The sequence below is a fragment of the Sceloporus occidentalis genome, unplaced genomic scaffold (genome assembly GCF_023333645.1).
Source record: "Sceloporus occidentalis isolate IW3139 unplaced genomic scaffold, rSceOcc1.0.p SCAF_4, whole genome shotgun sequence".
NCBI classification, from domain to species: Eukaryota; Metazoa; Chordata; class Lepidosauria; order Squamata; family Phrynosomatidae; genus Sceloporus; species Sceloporus occidentalis.
Genome location: NW_028316984.1, coordinates 12,554,321 through 12,575,631, shown reverse-complemented (window position 1 = coordinate 12,575,631; position 21,311 = coordinate 12,554,321). Strand labels below are relative to the sequence as shown.

At 40.0% G+C, this 21,311-nt stretch overlaps 1 protein-coding gene across 5 annotated transcripts in view; it reads left to right on the top strand.

Moving 5' to 3' along the window:
• The window catches only part of LOC149313515 (ADP-ribose glycohydrolase MACROD2-like), a 1,160,252-nt gene that overhangs the window by 1,017,162 nt on the left and 121,779 nt on the right, over positions 1 to 21,311 (top strand). For all 5 annotated transcript variants that reach the window (XM_089519240.1, XM_089519238.1, XM_089519239.1 and 2 more), the window contains one exon: positions 1,580 to 1,663. In XM_089519240.1, the coding sequence (XP_089375366.1) occupies positions 1,580 to 1,663 (84 nt within the window). The remainder of the gene's footprint in view (positions 1 to 1,579; positions 1,664 to 21,311) is intronic.

Here is a 21,311-nt window from a genome sequence, read left to right as displayed (position 1 = left end):
ATCTAATATTAAGAAAGAGGTGTTGGGGGAACACTAAGGTTATCATCCAAGAGAAGAAAGGGCGGTAGCCCAAAAATGTTTGGGGATCACAGGCTTGTGTATAAAAGTATTACAAGTATTTGGCAGAATTTGCAGAATTTTAAAAAGAAAAATAATGAAACTCAAGCAATTCTACAGTTGACTGACTTGTCTCTCTCCTTCCATTTCTCCACCCACTCCCACCCCTGTCTCAGTATGCCATCTCCCAGTACAACTTTGCACACTGGTTATTAAATTCTCCTCTGCTCTGTGGGGCTTTCTCATAGAACTCACTGCATTATATTATCTACTATTCTATCAATTCTTTTGTTCTGGATATGGCTTAATGGACTGTGTTACTAAACTGAAAATAGTGTTGTCACAGATCAGCTAAGTGTATGTGCCTTCAAGTCAGCTGTCGACTTATGGTGACCTCATGAATTTTTCATAGGATTTTCTTAGTCAAGGGATACTAAAAAGGTGGCTTTGGCAGTTCCTTCCTCTGAAATATATCCTGCAGCACCCAGTATTCATTGGCAGTCTCTCATGCAACTATTACAGGGTTGACTCTGCTTAGCTTTCAAGATCAGACGAGATCTAGTGCCTTTGGAGTATTTGGGCCCTTTATCCATAGATCATGGATCTTGATTATTATTTCATGGCTGCTGTTGTCAGTTGGCATTTATGGGGGGAAATAGGCCTTGGTTGAGTGAACTGACCATTTTAATATACCAAAGCATGCTTATAATGCTATTGTTGAAATACTATGCTTGGACTTGTTTGTGTACTATACTAGTGGTCACATAATGGTAGCAAGGAAAGACTGACAACATCTGGGGGCTCCAAGCAACCCATTTCTCCAGTGTCTGACTTCACAGCCTGCATACTTACAGCCTTTTTCCTCCTGCTGCTGGCATAATTATACTGGTATACTGACAAAGCATACTGGCCTGAGTCTATAATGCCTAGCACCATTTGGACATACTATGAAACAGTATTACTTTTTATTTTTAGCTCATAAAAGTTGTTCTTCATTCATGAACAATATATTGCTAGAAACTAGTTGAACAGGATGACAACCCACTATTTGGGGCTATCTCTTTTGGTGTCCATGCTCCTAACACTATTCCTCAACTGAGCTGTGTCACTAAGACTCTTATTCTTTGTCTGTATGCCATACTGAGTTTTTTTGCAGCTCTGCACATTCAAGTGAAACTATTACAGTCATACAATAGAATGCATTTCTCACTGCTTAACAAATAATAACACTTTAGAATTGGGAAATGGATTAAAAGAGCATGAAGTTGTTGGTTTATATGTACGTTTAAGTCAGTTTTTGAAATATGGCATTCAGAGTTCAGACTAGTAATGCCCCTTTCAGCTGAGATGGTGGCAGTCTGAGGCAGAAATCAATCTTCACAGTACTTAAAGGTGCAGATATTCCTCACTGAAAGAAACTCAAAAGTCTATTTATACTTCCAATATCTTATACATTCATATTTAATAGAAAGCAATGGTACTTCAGAAACCACATCTATTCATTAATTCTTTGTTCTTACAGAGGGAGTGGAGCAGAAAGGCCAGTCTCCTTCACCCGTGAAATGCAAAGCAAAGCAATCTGAAGACCTGGAAGATGATAATGAGGGTAGGTGGGATTAAGCCTCCTTGGAGTCATTTATCAGTTTTTCATTACACCAAGATGGGTTCCCTTTAATTTTAAAATTATACAGTCTACAGTCCATTTATTTTTAAATGATTCCTCATGTCTATATTTACAATGCAATTTCTCTATCCCTCCCTAGTGCAGTTTGGCCCTAGGTTATGCAAGCGAAGCAAACTTGCTTTTATCTTTCCCATGCATAATTTTGTCCCTAAATTGTATAACGGGGTCATATTTTCTAGGAGGAGAGAGATAACAATTGTTTCAGTGGTTGGATGCTGTTTTGTATTTAGTGGGCTTTTAAAAGCAGAATGTATGGCTTTCTAAGTTGTGTGGCCTGGAATAATAATTATTTCTTGCTTGGTTGCTATAGCCAGTCTTTATTAAGGACTAGTATAAGGTGTCTCTTTCATAACACTAAGTCATGATTTATAGAGGGCCAGCATAGTCCGGTGGTTTGAATGTTGGATTAGAGCTCTGAGAGACCAGGATTTGAATCTCTACTTTCCCTTGGAAACTCATTGGGTGGCCCTGGGCAAGCAGAAGCCATATTGTCTCAGCCTCAGAGGAAGGCCCCTCTTTGAACAAATCTTGCCAAGAAAACCCCATGATAGATTCCTCACCTTAGGATCACTCTAAGTGAAAAGGAGGTGAAGACACACATGTCACACACACTCACAGACACAGAGACACAAGATTTATGTGCACAAGCAAAAAGGGGCCTTAGGTTTGTCTTTTCCCCATTTCTCTAGTAACAGGGAGGAAGAATAAAGCAGAATTCGCTTTTAGCTTAGTAGAGTCCTGGGTTGTCATGTATACCAGGAATGGTGGTTTAATAATGACTCTGGTGAATTAATAAACAAACCAACAAGAGACTTTCATAGTTTTGTCAACTTGTTTTCAAATTATGGAGTTCAGTTTAAATTCTCAGTTCACAAAAATTGACAGCCCCCAAATCTGCCATAACAGAAACTGAATTCTGGCTTCTCCTTCCTTGCTGCAGAGGTGGCATATGGGTCCAATAAAATGGGATGATGCTTTGCATTTTACCTTGAATATGTTATCCAAAATGCTGAAATCTGGTGTGGGGATAAGGTTCACCACTCTGCATAGCTCCTTTAATATTTAGTGTAAAACTCAGAGTGCCACCGAAGGCATCACCACCAGCATCCCCTGCTGTCTCCACCGTTTAATTTTATTTTATTTCTTAAACATTTCACAGAGCAAAGCCTTAGTGACACACTTGCTAAAACTTCACTTTACAGACTGCTTGCTGTTTTTTAAAACAAAAGAACAGGAGTGGATGTTATTTTAGTTGTGTGATCGCCTCCCCCTTCCTATTACTTGGTAAGGAAGGAAAGAAGAGAGTGAATGGCCAGGTTGGCAGTGGTGGGGGCATGGAGTAAGGATCTGATGAAACCTCCCTAAATTACTCATTCTCAGGGAGACAGGCTGCCTCAACATGTCAAGACATCCTGTCAAGTCTTTGTTAACCTCTCTGAGAGATTTCTCTCTCCCAGCACTAGAATGAGTCAATGAATACTGTTTTTCCCATTGAGATTGCTGCAATCCGTGCAAAATATCTCTAGGCTAAAGCAGAGAAAGCATAGCACATACCAACACAGTCAGGCTGGCTGGTTGGTTGGCTGAAGCAAAGGAGCTGCCTTGGGTCCCACTCTGGGAGAAAGGTGGTGTAAATAAATGAAATAAATAACTAAAGTAAAGGATGCAAACAGCTCAACTGATGCTTCCGATTTTTAAAAGTTCATACTACGGTGGTTGTTGTTTAGCTAGGAAATGTGCACTGTTTACCCAGTTTGTGCAAAAAATTGTTTTTTCTGATAAAAAAACTTTCTTTAGACTGAGAAAAAATGTCATATGGCTGTCTTGCAGACAATGAAATTAAAAACAAACAGTGGTTTCTCATTCCCACACGCAATAATGAGAAAAACAAGGATTTACATTCCAAAGAGAAAGAGGTGTTGTGCAAGGATGGAAACACCCATGAAAAAGCAATGAACAGGGAGCCTGTAGCATGGCTACTGAAAGCTGGCACTGGGCCCAGGCAAGAGACATTGTTGGGGACCCTTCTCTAAATTTAGCAATAGCTACTCTGAGATATTGAGATGCCAAAATTCATTTTGTAATGTATTCTTTGGGTTTCATTTTCTGGGTGAGACATAGGCCCAGAGACGCAGACCTTCCAAAAGTCCAATTTCTAGGGATCTCACCCCAACTTTCATGATATGATAACTTTCCTATCTGACCCCTCCCCATTACTATCAGCACCATTGGGTTTAGTGAAGACAAAAAGTTAATTCCCTGCTAACCATAATTAACCAGTTGAAAGCCTTCCTACAGATTGCATCCTCTCTCCTTTGAAGCCTTCCCCAGAACAGCTATGCTTTAACCACTGTTAAGTTATAAGGCAGCAATACCATTCAGCTGAGACTAGGTTTCCCATATTTCTGTATCTTAATCTAAGTTTTCCTTAATTCAAGTTGTCTCTGTTCCAGATAGTAACTGAAAGGGTCAGATGTCACCCTTGGCAATTGCAATGTTGAGGAGTCCACTTTGGTACCACATCAAGGGAAGGAGCATACACTCTTGAAGCTAGGTTTTGATTTAACTGCACATTTTAGAGTTTTTTTCATCAACTTCAGCCTGGCAATAAAGCAATGAGAGAAGTGCAGCATATTTGCCTTTGCCACATAATAGTTATAAAGGCACATTTCAAGTAGTATGCTGGCATCCCTGCTGTAGCCATTCCTATTCAAGAAATACTTAAAATTCTACATTCTGTGGTTTTCTTTCCCTGTTTATTTATTTATTTTAAATTCCAGAACAAAAAAGAAATAATATAAGATGGTTAAGTGTGTGTACACACACACACACACACACACGTATATACATACGGATATTTAAAAGATATGATAAATCAATCAAATAATCAATTGTCCCTATATAAAATATACACAATCCAACCTAATAAATAGCTGTAAAAGTCAAGGCATAAATCTGCAGCTGAAGGAAGTTAGATGGACAAAGGTCTTGACTGCTGTTCAGTAAAGTAGAGGCCAGACATATTTCAGCCAGTGGCCTCCCTTAGTGTCCAATAAAAAGTTCTTGTATTATTCCAGTTCTTTCCTCCAGGGAGAGCCTAACACATCAGTATGAAATCTTCATATAGTAAACAAAGGGGAGAAAACGTGTTTACTTTTTCTCTGAAGGAAAGATAATATATATTCTTATGTTAGCATTTACACTAACAGACTAATTTAGAAATGCATTAGTTAATGCTAAAATCTCTAAAAAGTACTACCAACACATTAACTAGACATTTAAAAAAATTAGAGAACACAGACTATATTTTTTTTACTATACTTATTGGCATCTTAGCCTTTTAACCATTAAATTAAAAAAAAAATCATTGTTTTAGCAGTTAATAAATTAATGGTAATAAACCAAGGTTGATTTCCAAACTCTGCTTATGTATATCATATAGCTTACATTATATACATTATGCAACATTTAAGCAAGATGAGTACAACTTATTTTATGATTCTGAGTTGTGCCAACCCCCCTTTCATTTCAGTGTTTAAGATATGTCCCTTTTTTTTTCTTGAGACAGAATAATCAGTAATGACCCAGGAAGGAGGTACTGATAAACATTTTATTCAATCTAGTTCTTATATTTGAAAAATCTGTTCCCTGTTCTATTGTAGAGTATGGACAAAGAATAATATGATTCACCATAATAATTAAATACCAAGGATAGTATCAACTAAAAAGCACAATTTGGCTGGAACGTTAACCTTCACCTAAATCTTTGTCAGGAAGCAACCTAAAAATCTAAATTAAATAATAGAAAATGGACATATCCCTTATTCGTGTTCTTTTTTTCATCCTTAGACTTATACGATTTGTGGCACTGGCCATTTCAGTTCAACACATTTGTAGCAAGGTGTCTGCCTGTAATGCCATTTTAGCTTGGAGACCGTACTGTGTTTTTCTGATGTTGCCCAGGTGGTGTTTCCAGTACACTTTATCCAAAGCACTTATGTGCTTTAGCTGCAAATCTTAGGATTAGGCCATTAGATAGATTCACTGTTTGTGCAGTACCTTGCTAGCATATGAAAGCGTTTGACGGATGACCCAATCATCACAAGAGCAAGGGTCAGCAAATCATCTTTAACACAGTCAGTCGTGGACTGACCCCTTTGCCTTTTAACGTGAATTGTGTGAAATACAATTGAGAAGCTAAGAGGCATAGGTTTGCTGACAGCTACATATTCTCACTTCTCCCATACTGAGCCAGTTTAATGCTACACTGCCACATGCCCTTACTTCAAATCTGTACACTGTTAATGCACTACAGAATTCACACCATCTTGACAAGTCAGTGGAGAATTATTTACCAGTCATCTCTGCTGTCTATATAGAGACTGATGCTATCAGAATTCTTTCTCCTCTGCTAGAAATATGTATCAGTGGGTAAAAGATCTCTCAGTGAGATCTGGACTTCCTTTCATTTGATGCCATGCATAAATTCTCATTTAAACAGTTTCAGGATACCACAAGGGTCAGGTTACATGTACCATGGTTGGTCCCTGGTGAGCCACAACCAACCAACCACTCAATCAGCAGCACAAATTGGTTAGATATCCACCTAAAAGATCTTTAAAGCTTTTGTGTGCACCTGGAATACTGTAAATTTAAAGCAGCCCTGCATTTCAATCATTAAAGCATTCCTAAATCAGCTTCACAAAAAGTGTTTCTTTAAGCAAGTAAGACTTCTGGTTTTGTCGACTAAAGCACTTTAGAGTCCTTTCAGATGATATTTCTTTAGGGGAGAAATGGTCATAGTCTCTTTGATGCCCAGTGCCCTTCACTTCTGCCCCTTTAAAATCATAAGGGGTCTCAGGGAATCATTTGATAAATATATTTTTCCCCCTTCGGTAAACTGAAGCAACATTTTTCTTTCTTCCCAACGTGATCATGAAACGCAGTAGCAAACTATGAAAACACTGCATTATGGGCCCAGGTTTGTGAGCCCTTTTGATAATCCAATCTTCATTTCCTTCTTCAGAAAAATAATCAATCAGTCAATTGCAGTGCCAGGTTATTAGCTGTTTTGCAGTCTTTCCATGGACCATCTGAGATGAGTGGAGCTTGAGACCCACACTCTCAGAACCTTTGCTTTTGGAGTAACAATGATCAGAAACCTCAATGACCAGTTGCAGTGCCACCATCAGTAAACTGGGCTACAGCTTCCTCCCTTAAGTCCTGTGTTTGCTTTCCTCCCTTCCCTTCCATGTTTTAAAGATGGGGTGGGGTTGTTGTTGTTGTTTTTTGGCATTGTTGTTGTTGTGTGCTTTCAAGTCTTTTCTGACCTATGGTGACCCTAAGGGAGAGGCGGATAAGGAAGAAGAAGAAGAAGAAGAAGAAGAAGAAGAAGAAGTAGTAGTAGTCGTAGTATTAAGCTAATCTTCTCACTGGGTTTTCTTGGCATGTTTCTTCAGAGGGGGTTTGCTATTACCATCCTTGAAGGCTGAGAGAGTGTGACTTTCCCAAGGTCAACCAGTGGGTTTCTGTGGCCAAGCTGGGATTCGAACCCTGATCTCCAGAGTTCTAGTCCAACACTCAAACCACTATGCCATGCTGGCTCTCCGCTGCTTTTGTTTTTGGGTGGGGGGCTACTTGGTTGAAATAAGCTATGTACTCAGCACTTTTACAGTGGAGCATAGAATTGTTTCTGTTAGCCCCCTGGCTTCCATTTCTATGGGATTGTGAATCCACTTCAGATATTAGTAAGAATTTTAAAGGAGGTGCTGAGCCTATTGCGGCAATATGGTTCAGCTTTTTAAATAGCTCCCTTCAAGTTCAGACTAAAGTCCAGAGCAGATTCACCACTCTACTCACATGGAAGCTCCCAGCCACCACTCCCTTTCTCACATGTACAGAAAGCTCCTAAGAACAGCGAGGCTGTTTTATCTCTTGCTGCAATTTATGCAGAGTTGAATAACAGAATCCAGTGAGAATGGTGGGGAGGTTATCTCTGCTTCCTAGTACACCCCAAAAAGCAATTGTGAGGAAAAAAGTTCCATTATACTGGAACTTATACTCAGCTGCAGCATGGATTTGGGGCAGAAATACTATAATTCAGATAATATTTTTTTTAACAAATCTTTGCATGTTTTACTCCTAGCCTAGATTCTGAGATTATTTTTGTTGTATTGGTCCTGCTGTGTTAAATAGCACCATGGTGGAAGGTCTTTTCCTGTTCTACACCAGTTGCCCATAGAATTGGATCCATATTTTTATATAGCCCCAAGCTAATTCCTCTCTGGAGTGGGTTCATTCAGATCAACACTCTGATCTGAAAAGTGTTGATTGTAGCACTGACTGTGATATCCCTGTGGACAATAATTTAATTTTCTACTTTGAATCCCAGTCTCATTTACTATAACATAGGAGAATATACTGATGCAAACCATGCATGCATCCGGTGAACTGTAAAAATCCTAAATTCTCTAAAAGCCATTTTAAAAAGTAGTGCTTTTTTAAAAAAGCATTCAGTCAAGTCATTCCACTACAATAAAGTGAATTTTATAGATCTCTTGAAAAGGACAATTTAAATGAAGATGAATATTCTGGAAAGGGTCCTTTGGGAAGAAGCAAGCAGCAAACATGGCCATGAAACATTCACTCCTTAATGCAAAATTATACTTACAGGAATTCACTTTCTAGTCTGCTTGAGACCTTGTTGATGCATTTTCGTTTTGACAGTTTCCATTTGTCTTGACGCATTATAAATACCTGAGCTGATGGATCGTTTCTCTCCATCCCTCATGCCTTCCCTGTAAAAACAATACCAAGTATGGTCAGGTTCTGAACTGATCCATGTGCAAATGGAAGCTGCTTTTGTATATGCATCATGCAGGTACAGGATACAGAGAGAACTAACAGGAGAAAGAAGATGGTTTACCCTGTTACCAAACTAGGAGCTGGTGGATTTCATGTCACTGGGAAGAGAAAGCTCTGAGAAACATCTCTGAGGAAGAGAAAGATTCTGAGTTTTAGACTAGGGTTTAAAGGAGCTTTCCAAGGTGCTGAACTGTGTACTCAGAAAGGGTCTTCATTGTGGTGGAGTGCCCTCAAGTTGTTTCTAACTTATAGTGACCCTAAGGCAGTGATGGCAAACCTTTTAAATACTGAGTGCCCAAACTCAAAGGCATTCCTGCACCAGGTGTTACCTGGTGCTGAGGGGCAGGACTTCCAGGGGGATGGAACCTCTGGGGGCAAGACTTCCACCTTCTGGGGGTGGGACTTCTGCCTTCCTGGAGTGGGACGTCCACCTTCTGAAAATAGCTGAAGGCTCGGGAGGGCAGGTGTAAGAAGAGGAAGAGGAGCACACTTTCTAGTCTGCTTGAGACCTTGTTGATGCATTTTCGTTTTGACAGTTTCCATTTGTCTTGACGCATTATAAATACCTGAGCTGATGGATCGTTTCTCTCCATCCCTCATGCCTTCCCCGTAAAAACAATACCAAGTATGGTCAGGTTCTGAACTGATCCATGTGCAAATGGAAGCTGCTTTTGTATATGCATCATGCAGGTACAGGATACAGAGAGAACTAACAGGAGAAAGAAGATGGTTTACCCTGTTACCAAACTAGGAGCTGGTGGATTTCATGTCACTGGGAAGAGAAAGCTCTGAGAAACATCTCTGAGGAAGAGAAAGATTCTGAGTTTTAGACTAGGGTTTAAAGGAGCTTTCCAAGGTGCTGAACTGTGTACTCAGAAAGGGTCTTCATTGTGGTGGAGTGCCCTCAAGTTGTTTCTAACTTATAGTGACCCTAAGGCAGTGATGGCAAACCTTTTAAATACTGAGTGCCCAAACTCAAAGGCATTCCTGCACCAGGTGTTACCTGGTGCTGAGGGGCAGGACTTCCAGGGGGATGGAACCTCTGGGGGCAAGACTTCCACCTTCTGGGGGTGGGACTTCTGCCTTCCTGGAGTGGGACGTCCACCTTCTGAAAATAGCTGAAGGCTCGGGAGGGCAGGTGTAAGAAGAGGAAGAGGAGCACACCTGTTCTTCTTCTTCCCCTCACCCTCCCAGGTATTTAGCTGTCTCTAGGAGGCAGCTAAAGGCATGGGAGAGTTGGGAAAGAGGAGGAACAGGCGCCTGCCTTTTCCTACACTTCTCCTGCCCTTTCGTCTCTCCACATGCCCTCAGAAATGGCCTTGCATGCCAGAGAGGGCACACGTTCTATAGGTTCGCCACCACAGCCCAAAGGTATACCTATTATGAGGTTTTATGCAGCTCAGACTATGTGACTTGCCCAAGGTCACCTAGCAGGGAATCAAACCCTGATGTCCAGAGTCATAGTCTCAATGCTCAAACCACTATACCACACTAGCTCTCCCAAAATTAAGCATCTAGAATAACTCCTTTAAAGCTTAAAATCAAACTAAAGCCTTTCCTAGATTGCTGAAAAACCCTTAAAAAACCCACCCTCCCTTGAATCTGGGGCAATAAGGTCACACAATGCAGGGTATGTTCCTTTATTGAGTATATCGATCCGAAGGGAGAAGCGGGAGATATTAATAAAATTTATTAGTAGTAGTAGTAGTATTAGTATTATTATTTAAATTCTGGAGTTTTGTCCAGGGTTTGTGCCCCTACCATTGCTGCTCCTGCCACCACCACTGCTGCCCTCAGTGCTCCTGCCACCACCTGACCTCTCACTTCTCTACTGCTACTTCCCCTGCCATTGCCACCACTGTTTGCTCCACTAGACAAGGCACCCAGATTGTATACTGGGTATCTTGTTTGCCTAAGAGCAATGGGTGCCCCTGTGGAGGGAGCAGGGAAACTGTGCCAGAAAAGGCCCCATGATTTGAAGGTAAGTGATGGGTTTGGGAGCAGAAAGAGTGGTGCTGGGCAGTAGTGTGAGCAGTGGGGAAGTGACAGTGGGGAGTAGCAGTGGCAGATTCAAAACTCTGCATGGTGTCCTTGCAGGGAAAAAGGTATGTGTTGTTGGCTCTGAAGTCGGTGTGGGGCAGGAGGGGCAGGAGTCCATTTGGACTTTTGTTCCTAGAATAGAATACCTCTCAGAGTAGATTCACCAGCCTGCTGGATGAACCACTGCTTTTCCACTCTTGTCTGCTGTATCCCCCCTAGCCTTTTTGCATTGCATATTACTCCTAGAGGTTTCCCCACTCTCCTGAATACTTTTGGGGACTGGAGCAATGCATTGTTAGGACAGAAATTAGTACAGGTTATCTCTCATTAGTTCTTCATTTTTCTTTTTTTCTGATTATTATTATTATTATTATTATTATTATTATTATTATTTTACCTCCCCCCTAAAAAAATGGAAATCAAAGTAGCTCACAATTCAAAAGAAAAATGCAAAGGTTTAAGTATGGAATTAAATTTCATTGGTTTGGACAGTTTCAGTGAATGTTACATTTTGCACTTCTGGAAACCTGTTGCCAAAAGCGAAAGTGTGTGTCCCCTCGTGTGATCACAGATTTACAAAGTTTATAGGGCAACTTTGGAAAAGGAAGAGCATACAAATCACTACATGCATTTTCAAACACAATGACTAAAATGTGCATAATTGGGAAAATATGCAGAAACATGGTTTAGCCAGTGGGAAAGAATTGTTAAATTGGGCTAACTGGGGAAATAAAAGTGCAAATGAAAATGTATCATAAAAATCTCTGTATTAAATTTATCCTCAGGAAGAAAGCACAAAGCATTGTAATCTGATACAAAACAAGGACAGGTTGAAAATACAGGTGGGATTTTGAGAAATTCAACCAAGTCAAGACTGCAAAATTTTCCATCCCTAGTTTATATGCATGTGTAAAGATCTTGTATGCATATGGGTCTTGATTGTCTTCTTTTATTAAGTCTCAAAGCCCATCTTTTTCTTTAAAATGTTTTAAATGGAGTCTTCCTCCCCATCCTGAGTTGTGATAAAAATCAGGTTCAAAGTTCCAAGACACTAAAGTGACTAATGTAATGTTGTCAAGGAAGAATTATATACAGTGACAAACCAAGGTACCTCCAGGGTTCTCATCTGTCAAAGAACTCATTTCACATTTCTGTCTGTTATCTGAATAAGCAATAAAGTCCCATGATTGTGCAGTGCAGGGAGGTAGCATTGATAGCCCTGCTTATGAAATTTTAACAGAGCCATTGCCTTAAATAGCATTGTGTGCATTTTGGAATCCCATGCTGCCAGCTCTTTTCTGTTATGATGATTATGATGTTGTTGTTATTTAGAACAAATCTAATCTTAACCTTTCCTTTTACCGACCTCGACCTCCTTGCACAGTTCCACCCACTTGATTTCATAGGCTGCATGCAAACCACAGGATTTTATTAATCACTGGCACATAAAAGAACTGTGTTCCATTTACTACCAGCACTGTGTTAATCACAAAAATAGATCCCACAACCTCAGCGTGAACAGTGGTATAATCAATGCAGTATGCAGCGATGCTGAAGACAGGCATTTATTTTAAAGCCATTTTTCCCCTCCCTTTCGCTCCCTCCTTTATTTCTGTCTCCCACTTTTTAAGAGGAAGAATTGCCAGGAGGGAACGAGGCAAATGAAAATCAGAGTTCAATTAAATATTCTCCTCTCCTTCTGGTTTTTTTTTTTTTTTTAATGCTACCTGTTTTTCCTCCATCTATGATCTGGATCCTATTATAGGATTTACCTGTATATTGACTCCTCATTCAATGGGTCTGTTCTAGTTGGAATTGACTGGTAGGGTTCAGACGTATGTTTTCCTCCTCCTCCTCCTCATTCCCTATCTTTAATAGTAAGATCATGCACATGTATTATATGCATTCCAGCAACATCTATTCTAGCAATGCTGAGGATTTTTTAAACTTCAGTTTTTATCAAAAGTTATCAAAATTCAATTGCAGGAGAACTAACAGAATTGCCGTGAAGTTGAAGGCTTTTGTGGCCGGCATCCATAGTATTCTGTGGGTTTTCCGGGCTATGTGGCTATGTTGTGGAAGAATTTATTCCTGACATTTTGCCTGCATCTGTGGCTGGCATCTTCAGAGGGTGGTGGCATGGAAGTATGTGGGGTGTATATATTTGTGTGACCCTTGGTTGGGAAGAAGTGATTTACATGTTAATCTCTGTGTTGGTCTGTTGTTGAATGGCAAAGCCTCAAGGTGGGAGGATATATGTGTCTATTTACTTAGAATCCATTGTCTGTGGGTAAACTCCCTGGCCCTGGGTGGTTTTCATTTGCATTTGCTGGGCCTTGATTTTGGTGTTTTTCAGGACTGGTACCCAAACTTTGTTTACTTTCAGGGTTTCTTCTTTCCAGTTGAAGTTATCCAGGTGTCTTAGATTGTACGCCATAGGCAGGTTTACTCTTATATATTTATTGTTTTTATCTACAGCACTGTGCAAATCTACAGCGCTAAATAAATAAATAAATAAATAAATAAATATAATTTCAATGGCCTCCCTGTGCATTCTGACCTGGTAGTTGTTGGCATGGTCCAGAATTTTGGTGTTTCCAAATAGCATTCTATGCCCAGGTTGGTTTATGACATGTTCTGCTACTGCCGATTTTTCTATCTGACTCAGCCTGCAGTGTCTCTCATGTTCTTTGATTCGTGTTTGGATGCTGCATTTAGTGGTCCCTGTGTAGACCTGCCCATAGCTGCACAGTATGTGGTAAGCTCCTGTGGCAGTGAGAGCAGCTGTTGGCAGGTCTTCATAGAGACCACCGAACACAGTGTTCAAACATGAATCAAAGAACATGTGAGACAGTGCAGACTGAGCCAGCCAAAAAAATTGGCTGGGATTTGTAGTTGGTTGTGGCACCAGAGCTCTCTGACAAAGAAGGCTAAATATTACAATTCCCAGGATCCATAGCCTTGAGCCATGTTGGCTGAAGTGGTGTCAGACTGGATTATTTCTGCAGTGTGGGATGCAGTCTTGGTCTGTCCATCTAGTGGGGCTAAGAGAGTGGAGGCATGTTTTATTTTGCTATGGAGGAGGGCAGTTGGGAAGGGAGTTGACCCCACTTTAACTTTCATGGCTTGATGCTATGGAATTCTGAGAAATGTAGTTCATTCCTACATTCCCAAAAATACATTTCCCCTAATTCCGTAGCATCATGCCATGGCAGTTAAAGTACTGTCAAACCAGATTATTTCTGCAGTGTGGCTGCAGCCAATGTCTTTTTCTATGTTCCTATCCAAGCTCTGAGATGTGCTTTAGAGACTCTCCTGTTATGTCCCACAAGTGGGAACAGTATACTGGGTGGAAATGTGGGTAAGGGACTTCTTTACTGTGGCACCCTATCTTTGGAAAGTTCTCTTGGAGGCCTGACCATTACTGCCGTCGATCTCATTTTGGCACCAACTAAAACTTGTTGTTGTTGTTTTTCCCCACCACATCTTTTGAGGCCCAGTAATTATAGCCTTAGGGATTTCTATTTCAGAGTATATTGTATATTTTATTTTAAATTGTTTTACACCGTTTTAACTAGATTAGAGCTATGTAAATTTTTGTTTTAACTTTGTTTTAATTCTTTTTAGTTATCTGCCCCCCCCCCCAAACTTGATAAAGTTGAGGGAAAGCAAAGAAATGGTGCAGTATTGTGGCTTTGGGGTGTTCAGCTTGAACATTTGGAAACTTGTCAAGGCATGCAATGCCTGTTTTTGTTTTAATGTTCAGCTTTTACAATGAGGGTTTCACACAGTCCTTCTTGTTATGAAAGCAAAATGCATTCAGTCTAGAATGGAATGGCCATAATGGGCAAAATTCTGTAGCATTTTGCAGGAGCAGAAAGTACATACTGGAAAGACGTGAATCCACATATTCTGTATGAAAGGGTTTAGTGTAAACTGAAGAAATGTGTATGACCGCTTGGTTTACATAAATGGTGTGGATAAATTTGTTTTTTAAAAAATGAATGTAAGCTAGGCCCAGAGTGCTGCAGAGTCATTGGCAGCCAAAGAGGGCAGAGCTCCTGAACATCAGCTATTGTAGTTCATCATGTAGGCTTTAGCTGTTCAAAATTCTGCTTCTATACAGGAAACTTGAGGGAGTAAGTTCAACTGAATACAATGGGACTTACCTTTCAGTAAAACATTTTCAGGGTCTTATTGTGAATGACTTAGAGTGCCACTCCTGTTTATTCTCAAGGTTAAGATGCAGGGGCATTTGACAGCAGAAAGTAATCTTCATTCTCCCATAGTTTTACGCCCACTAAGTGAGCAGCATTTATGCCATCACCTTTTCTTAAGAGCCTCTGGTTGTGAAGAACAAAGTCCAGTGATTAATGGCAATTTAATGATGTGGCTGCTGCACTGAAGCAAGAGACCTCCAACGTTGTTTTGGCTGGGCAGGCCCAGGGCATGTCCAAGGTTTCCTGGCAGTCAAACACTAGGATTTGAGGTGAGAGAGTAGTGGAAAACTGTCACTGGAACAGAGGCTCAGCAGGTGTGCGTTCTTAGCGTGGGTTCAGAGAGTTTGTATTGATCCTGTGTTGGAAACAGAACTACCCCTGCTGAAGGTGCTTGTTTCCTAACATTTTCTTCATGATCTGTACATAAGTGGATTTTAACAAAGGCACCACAAGACTCTGCTGCTTTCTCCTGGGAAGGAAGCTGGCATCGGTGGGCCTCCCTGAGCATCCTGCTGCTTGATGAAGGGGGAACAAAACAACAGGAATGGTCTGCCTCCCAGAAGGCTTACTTCAACGCTGGTGAGAAGTATTGAAACTACGCAGTAGACAAACTGCAGAGGAATCTGTGAACTCAAGTTCAGCTCCTGAATGCCTGCCAGGTGCTGTTTGCTCTCTCTTGCTGCTATTTTTTTTTAAAGGAAGCCGAAACTTTTGAGCATTTAAAAGCTCGCGTTTTTCCTTCTAGTTTACTCAGATTGTCACAAAGCAGCTGATGTGAGAAGGGGCTTCATTTTGTGCAAGTGTGGATGTGTGGGTGTGGATGCGCATATATCATAAGGCAGCTTTTGTTGCAAGTTAGTACAAGCTATGGCTTGACAAATTGATAGCTTGGGATGAAATCCTGCCACTGTGGAAATAAATAGTTAAGACAGTGAGGACACTGTCAAGCTCTGGGAAATACTAAACAATTACTGGAAGCTAATTCTGCTAACCTCAGCTAAGCACTCCTTCCTTCCTCACTGACCCCATCCCACCTAGTTCTGCTCTCTCTCTTTCCCTCTGTGTGTTCCTTAGGGTTATAGACCAAGCTGTGATTAAACCTGACCTAAATCATAATTTAATTAAAGAAATCAAGATGACTGAAAGATTCTGTAGTGTCAGGCCACTACCCTGATGATTCCTTTTAGTGCATTTGTAGTTTCCTAGCTCAATAGTGGGGCATATGTTTGAAGACCAGGAGGAGGGAAAGAGGGAGAGTTATTCAAATTCTGGGCATTTTTCATGACAGGAATAGCTTGAACTCCAGTGCCATCTTCTACCAGCTGTCAGTGATTAATCATAATGTATGCATTTGAGGCAGAGAACACAACGCAATTATGTTGTTAAAATATTCAGAAGATTTCTGGAAAAGGTACTTTGGATCATGTGTGAACAAATCCTTGCCAAATGATGTCATCTTGGACCAGGCTGCCATGAATGTATTCCATGGCAGTTTTGTGAAAGCACTTGGACTGGTAACTGACTGGCGGAAGGAATATTGCCCATAGGGATCAACCACCTTCTTGCCATTTTGACAACCATATACCATCTGGTTAGTGAATGCACCTGGCATAGTAATATTGTTGGACCGGCTTCATATTGCATGGGTAACATCAAGACCCTAAAACAGCACTGGAAGTTCACACATCTTTTGAGGAGTTGATTGTGTTTTACTAACTGAGGGCAAGCTAGATCCTGTGTGGTTGTTGCCACTTCTGTCCATTCCTTGGCATGTGAAAAATCAGTTAGGAAGGCTTAACTATGCATTTACTAACAGTATCATCATCACCCTTTGGAATGATGTCAAGGGAGCTGAAGACAGCTGCTGCCATCCCAGACCTCTACACCCTGATACTGTGACAGGACCCTCTCCCCTTCAACTACTACTACTGCTACACAAAAGTAACAACAATTCTTCACAGTCCAGAAACCCAGCAAGATCCAATTCATACCATATAAAATAAATGAAGAGAACAAGAAACAATTGGTCAATTCATACAGAGTTTATTTCAGACTTTTTTTCTTAGTGCAGAAGCTAATGATTTTCTGATTCTGACTGCCTCAGACAAAAACTTGGCAATCACCAAAGTCACATGAGGAGTATTATATTCTAGTAAGAATTTGCATAAAATTGGGCTGATTTTCCTAGATTCATTATTAATGGATTAATCATGTGTCGTTCAACCTGCATGTAGAATCCACAAGACAATGGAATGTGTCATGAATTTTACTTCCTGGTTATTACAGAAACATAACCTTGCAGTATAAGAGACACCAGCAAATCTACCTTGGATCATTTTGGAGGGGAAAGCATTAAACCTGGCCTTCACAAGAAGGCTATGATAATTAACAACAGTAAAATGCTTTAAATACTCAGCTAGATGAAAAGGCCTGACATATATTGTATACACAATATGCTCAGTGAGCTGGATGAGTATGAATGGGCCCAAAAGTCACAAAAAGCAAAATCCTTTGTTTGAATGATCTGAGAGTAGTGTCATAACCCAGATGTAAAAGGAGTGGTGATGACAGACTAATTGAAGTAGCTTTTGGGCTGACAAGCTTTGACCATCAGTTTATATATTCATACTGAGATAGACAGAAATGTAAACCTGTGGCCAATTTAAAATTATTAACCATGAGCCGAAATTTTAAAGCTGCCAACCAAGCTTTGTCAGTAGAGGATATTCCTCTGTTTCTAACAAAACTGTATTAAGAATGCATCTGGGGATTTCAAGGAGAGCCTCAAAAATTTAGCCTGAAGACTGTCTAACTCTGAGGTAATTCGTTCAATCCAAATAGCAAAGACATACAGTCTTAGTATTAAAGACTTTAATGACATGTGGTCTACATTGGTTCCCTTTGGTAAAGAAAAAATGCCAGAATGGCAGTCTAATTTGTGCTTTCGGATAGGCAGCATATCTGTTAGTCGTCTATGGCATCATGTAGCAGAATACCAAACCTAGGTATTGAAACTATTCCAGAACATGACCATCTAATGTCCATCTGCACTGAGAAAATTTCTTCTCAAAAAACATGACGCTAGATTCCCCAAAGTTAATTTTTAGATTATTCTGTGTACAATAATTCAAAAACCTTTTCAGTAAATAATTTTAGTCCAAGTCTAGCATGTGAAAGAATAACTGCATCATCAGGATAAAGTAGAATGGAAAATTTTCCTGTCTCCACATTTGGACAAGTGAACATTGGGATCCATTAGGTCATTTACAAATAGATTAAACAAAGTTGGTGTAAGAACACAGTTTTGTCTGGACCCTATGGACATAGTTATTTCTCTAGAAAGCTGCCCATGGATGCTACATCTGACTTGTATCTTGCCATTACTATGTAGAGACTTAAGTCTTCTATCATTCAAAACAATATCCAGATTCTCCCATAACTTAGTTCTAGAGATGGAGCAAAAAGCTGACTTTAGATCCAGAAAAGCAACAAACAGCTTGAAAATAAGTAGTAGGCAAATGGTTTGTTCCTGATTTTCTATGTTCAGTGTAGGAATCTCTCAAGGCTTTTTTCTTCAGGTGGCACTCCTGGTCAAACCAGATGGTACTGTTGGGACTGGTGACAATCTCACTTGCACTAAGGTGACAAGGATTTGCTACATATGTTGTATCTTCCTGTAGAAGATGGATCAGATTTTTTGAATCCCTTAACAATAGTTATGGCAGATTGCTGAGATAATATTACAGAACTTTTAAAAATTGCTGGATCAGAATTCAATCTCATTTCAACAAAACAACCTAGATCTGCTGACCATTTATATTTTATATTTTGTGATCCCTCAACAATAGAATTAGTTAGATGGTTTTGAGTTAACTGGGGCAAGTATGGTAAGAGCTAAAGGCTGATGGGCACTATCTGTTCTAGTATCTATCTATGCAAAAGAAAGACTAACTGAAAAGCATTTTTAAAAACCAAACAGTAGTCCACCATACTAAAACCACATAAGTTTGAGAAAGTAAATTCATCCACACGATCCTCAGAGGCCACACTGTTTAAAATTAATAGATCCAGCCTACTCTGCACTTGAGCCAAACAGAAGCCAATAGAATTCGATCTTGAGTCTGTTGAGTTTCTTGGAGAGAAAAACCTATCCTCCTTTAGTTCACTATTACACAAGAAAATGTAATGCAAGAAATCTTCCTTTGTTGTGTATCCTCTTGTATTTATAGGAACTATTCACGTAGTGGAACCTATCTTCCAATAGCTAGCTAAAACGGTAAGGAAACATCCTGGCATTTCTAAGACGAATTAAACAGCCACTCAGCAGACGACTAATGTTTTTTGCTTTCCATGTTCATGATAAGATCAGAAAGTGATGTGACAATGGGTTCTTCTGAGAGCTGTTACAATGCAAGTGGAAAATGCTGAAACCCTCTCTCCTGTTATAACTCTGAGATTGCCTTCTGCTTGCCACAAAATTCTTCTTTCATCCTCTCCCTATTATTGCATCAGCTGCTTCATTTGTGGGCTGCTGTTACTATATGCATTGGGCCTGTCCCTTTACATGCTAAATCCCACTTCTCAAAAGTGGTAGGAAAGTATGTGGGCTTTAGCAAGTTTCTGTATTTTCTATTTTTAGAGGAGAAGCCTTTTGTCTTCCCTGTGAGCAAAACAGCTGCTTATTAAACGCAGGGTTGCCTGCTTTTCCTTTTTTACAAGCTACAGATAGGGATATCAATTCTTACGTTTCTTTCAAGAAGCTAAGGAAAAAGAGAGCAGACTGCTAATAATAATCAGTGGCTAGTCTGGAAAGCTAAACAAAGCACACTGCCAGCAATCTGTACTTTGGTGACTGATGGGCTTATTTCATCTGTGGTGTGCTACCATAACTTGCAGATGCCTGTTTTTAAATTGTTTCTTTCTCCTCAGAACAGCAGACAGATGTTTCTATTTGATGCTGGCTATAGCTTGGAACCATTTTACGTTCCCTAGTCTAAAATGACACACAGTGACATGCAGCACATTTGCTATCACATTTGGAACGAATGACAGATTACTACAAATCAATTATTGTTAAGAGACACACACAGAGAGAGGAAGACACAGATATTGTGAGGCAGTTGTCAGCAAAATAAAAATTATATAGTTTCCAGCTTCTGCTGTAGCAGAGAGTGGGGGGAAACAGAAGATATTGTTAAGCTGAGGCAAAGAAAAATATATTTTTATTACTAATGTGTCATCAGGACTGATGTCAGGCAGTAAGTTTGGATTTTCCACTGCCTACTGGAGAATGAACGAAAGAGAGAGAGAAAGAGAGAGAGAGCTACCAAACAGATACATTTTATGTCTCTTTCTTTGAGAGCTGCACTCTTTGAAACCTTTCCATTTGCTTTGTCTATAGTGCCAATGGAGATAAGTAATTAGGAAAAAGTTCTTCATCAATAAAATATGTTAAGTGAGAGACTGCCATTGGGAAACATGTTTTTTTTTCCTCTTTAGATGTTTGTTGAGGTTTGGAAAAGGTTTACTTTAAACCTATGTTGTATATCCATAAAACAGCTCCCTTTCCTTGTATCCCTGTTTATATCTCCTTTGCCTGTACACTTCTATGCATTGCCAAGTAATAGCCACTAGTCATGCACTTTTGCTATCATTTTATAACATAATACATTGTGCACTGTGTTTGTTACACTGCTGCATTTTGCCTCTCTGCTATAACTTAAAGTCACACAACAGATTAATTTGTTGGTTGTAAATAGTGGTAGAGTTACTTTACTGCTCTTTCTAACATTGCTTTCTCCAGTTCACATTCTGAAACCTCAGCATAGAGAAATTTATTCTTCTCATATGGAAACAGCCAGGCATGTGTCTGGTAATGACTTGGGATCCTTCCTTGTCGTTTATATGTCTGAGACATTGATTGCAACTTCTCAATATTACAAAAATGTACACCTGTCTCTGTGTTAGATTTGAAGCCTGTCCTGTGAATGGCCATAACATAGGTCATCATGCCCTGGAAAAATCTTTGAAAAATAGCTTGAATGATGACATGATGACAGCCCACCAGAATGCCTGCTGGAATCATTGGTTTGCTCAACATGAAGATATTTAGCCTGAGCTGAATAGGATGGGTGGGCAGGAGATACAGAAGCAGTGGGTGCCAGGGCAGAGGTGTCTGAATCATTTCAGTCAACACTGAGATTTGTGTACAACACCTTCAGGATTGTGGTCACCGCCTTTGATTTAATAATTCTTCTATGACATTGCTGTAAGCTTGGAATTACCTAGACATAATATGTCACACACTGATATTTGCTGCAGAATGTGGCTTGCATAATATTGAATATTCTTCTTACCATATTAGGGACAATCTTTTACAACAATGTTCTACTGCTATAAAGATCACTTCTTGTGGTTATGTACCTTCAAGTTGACTCTAACAGATG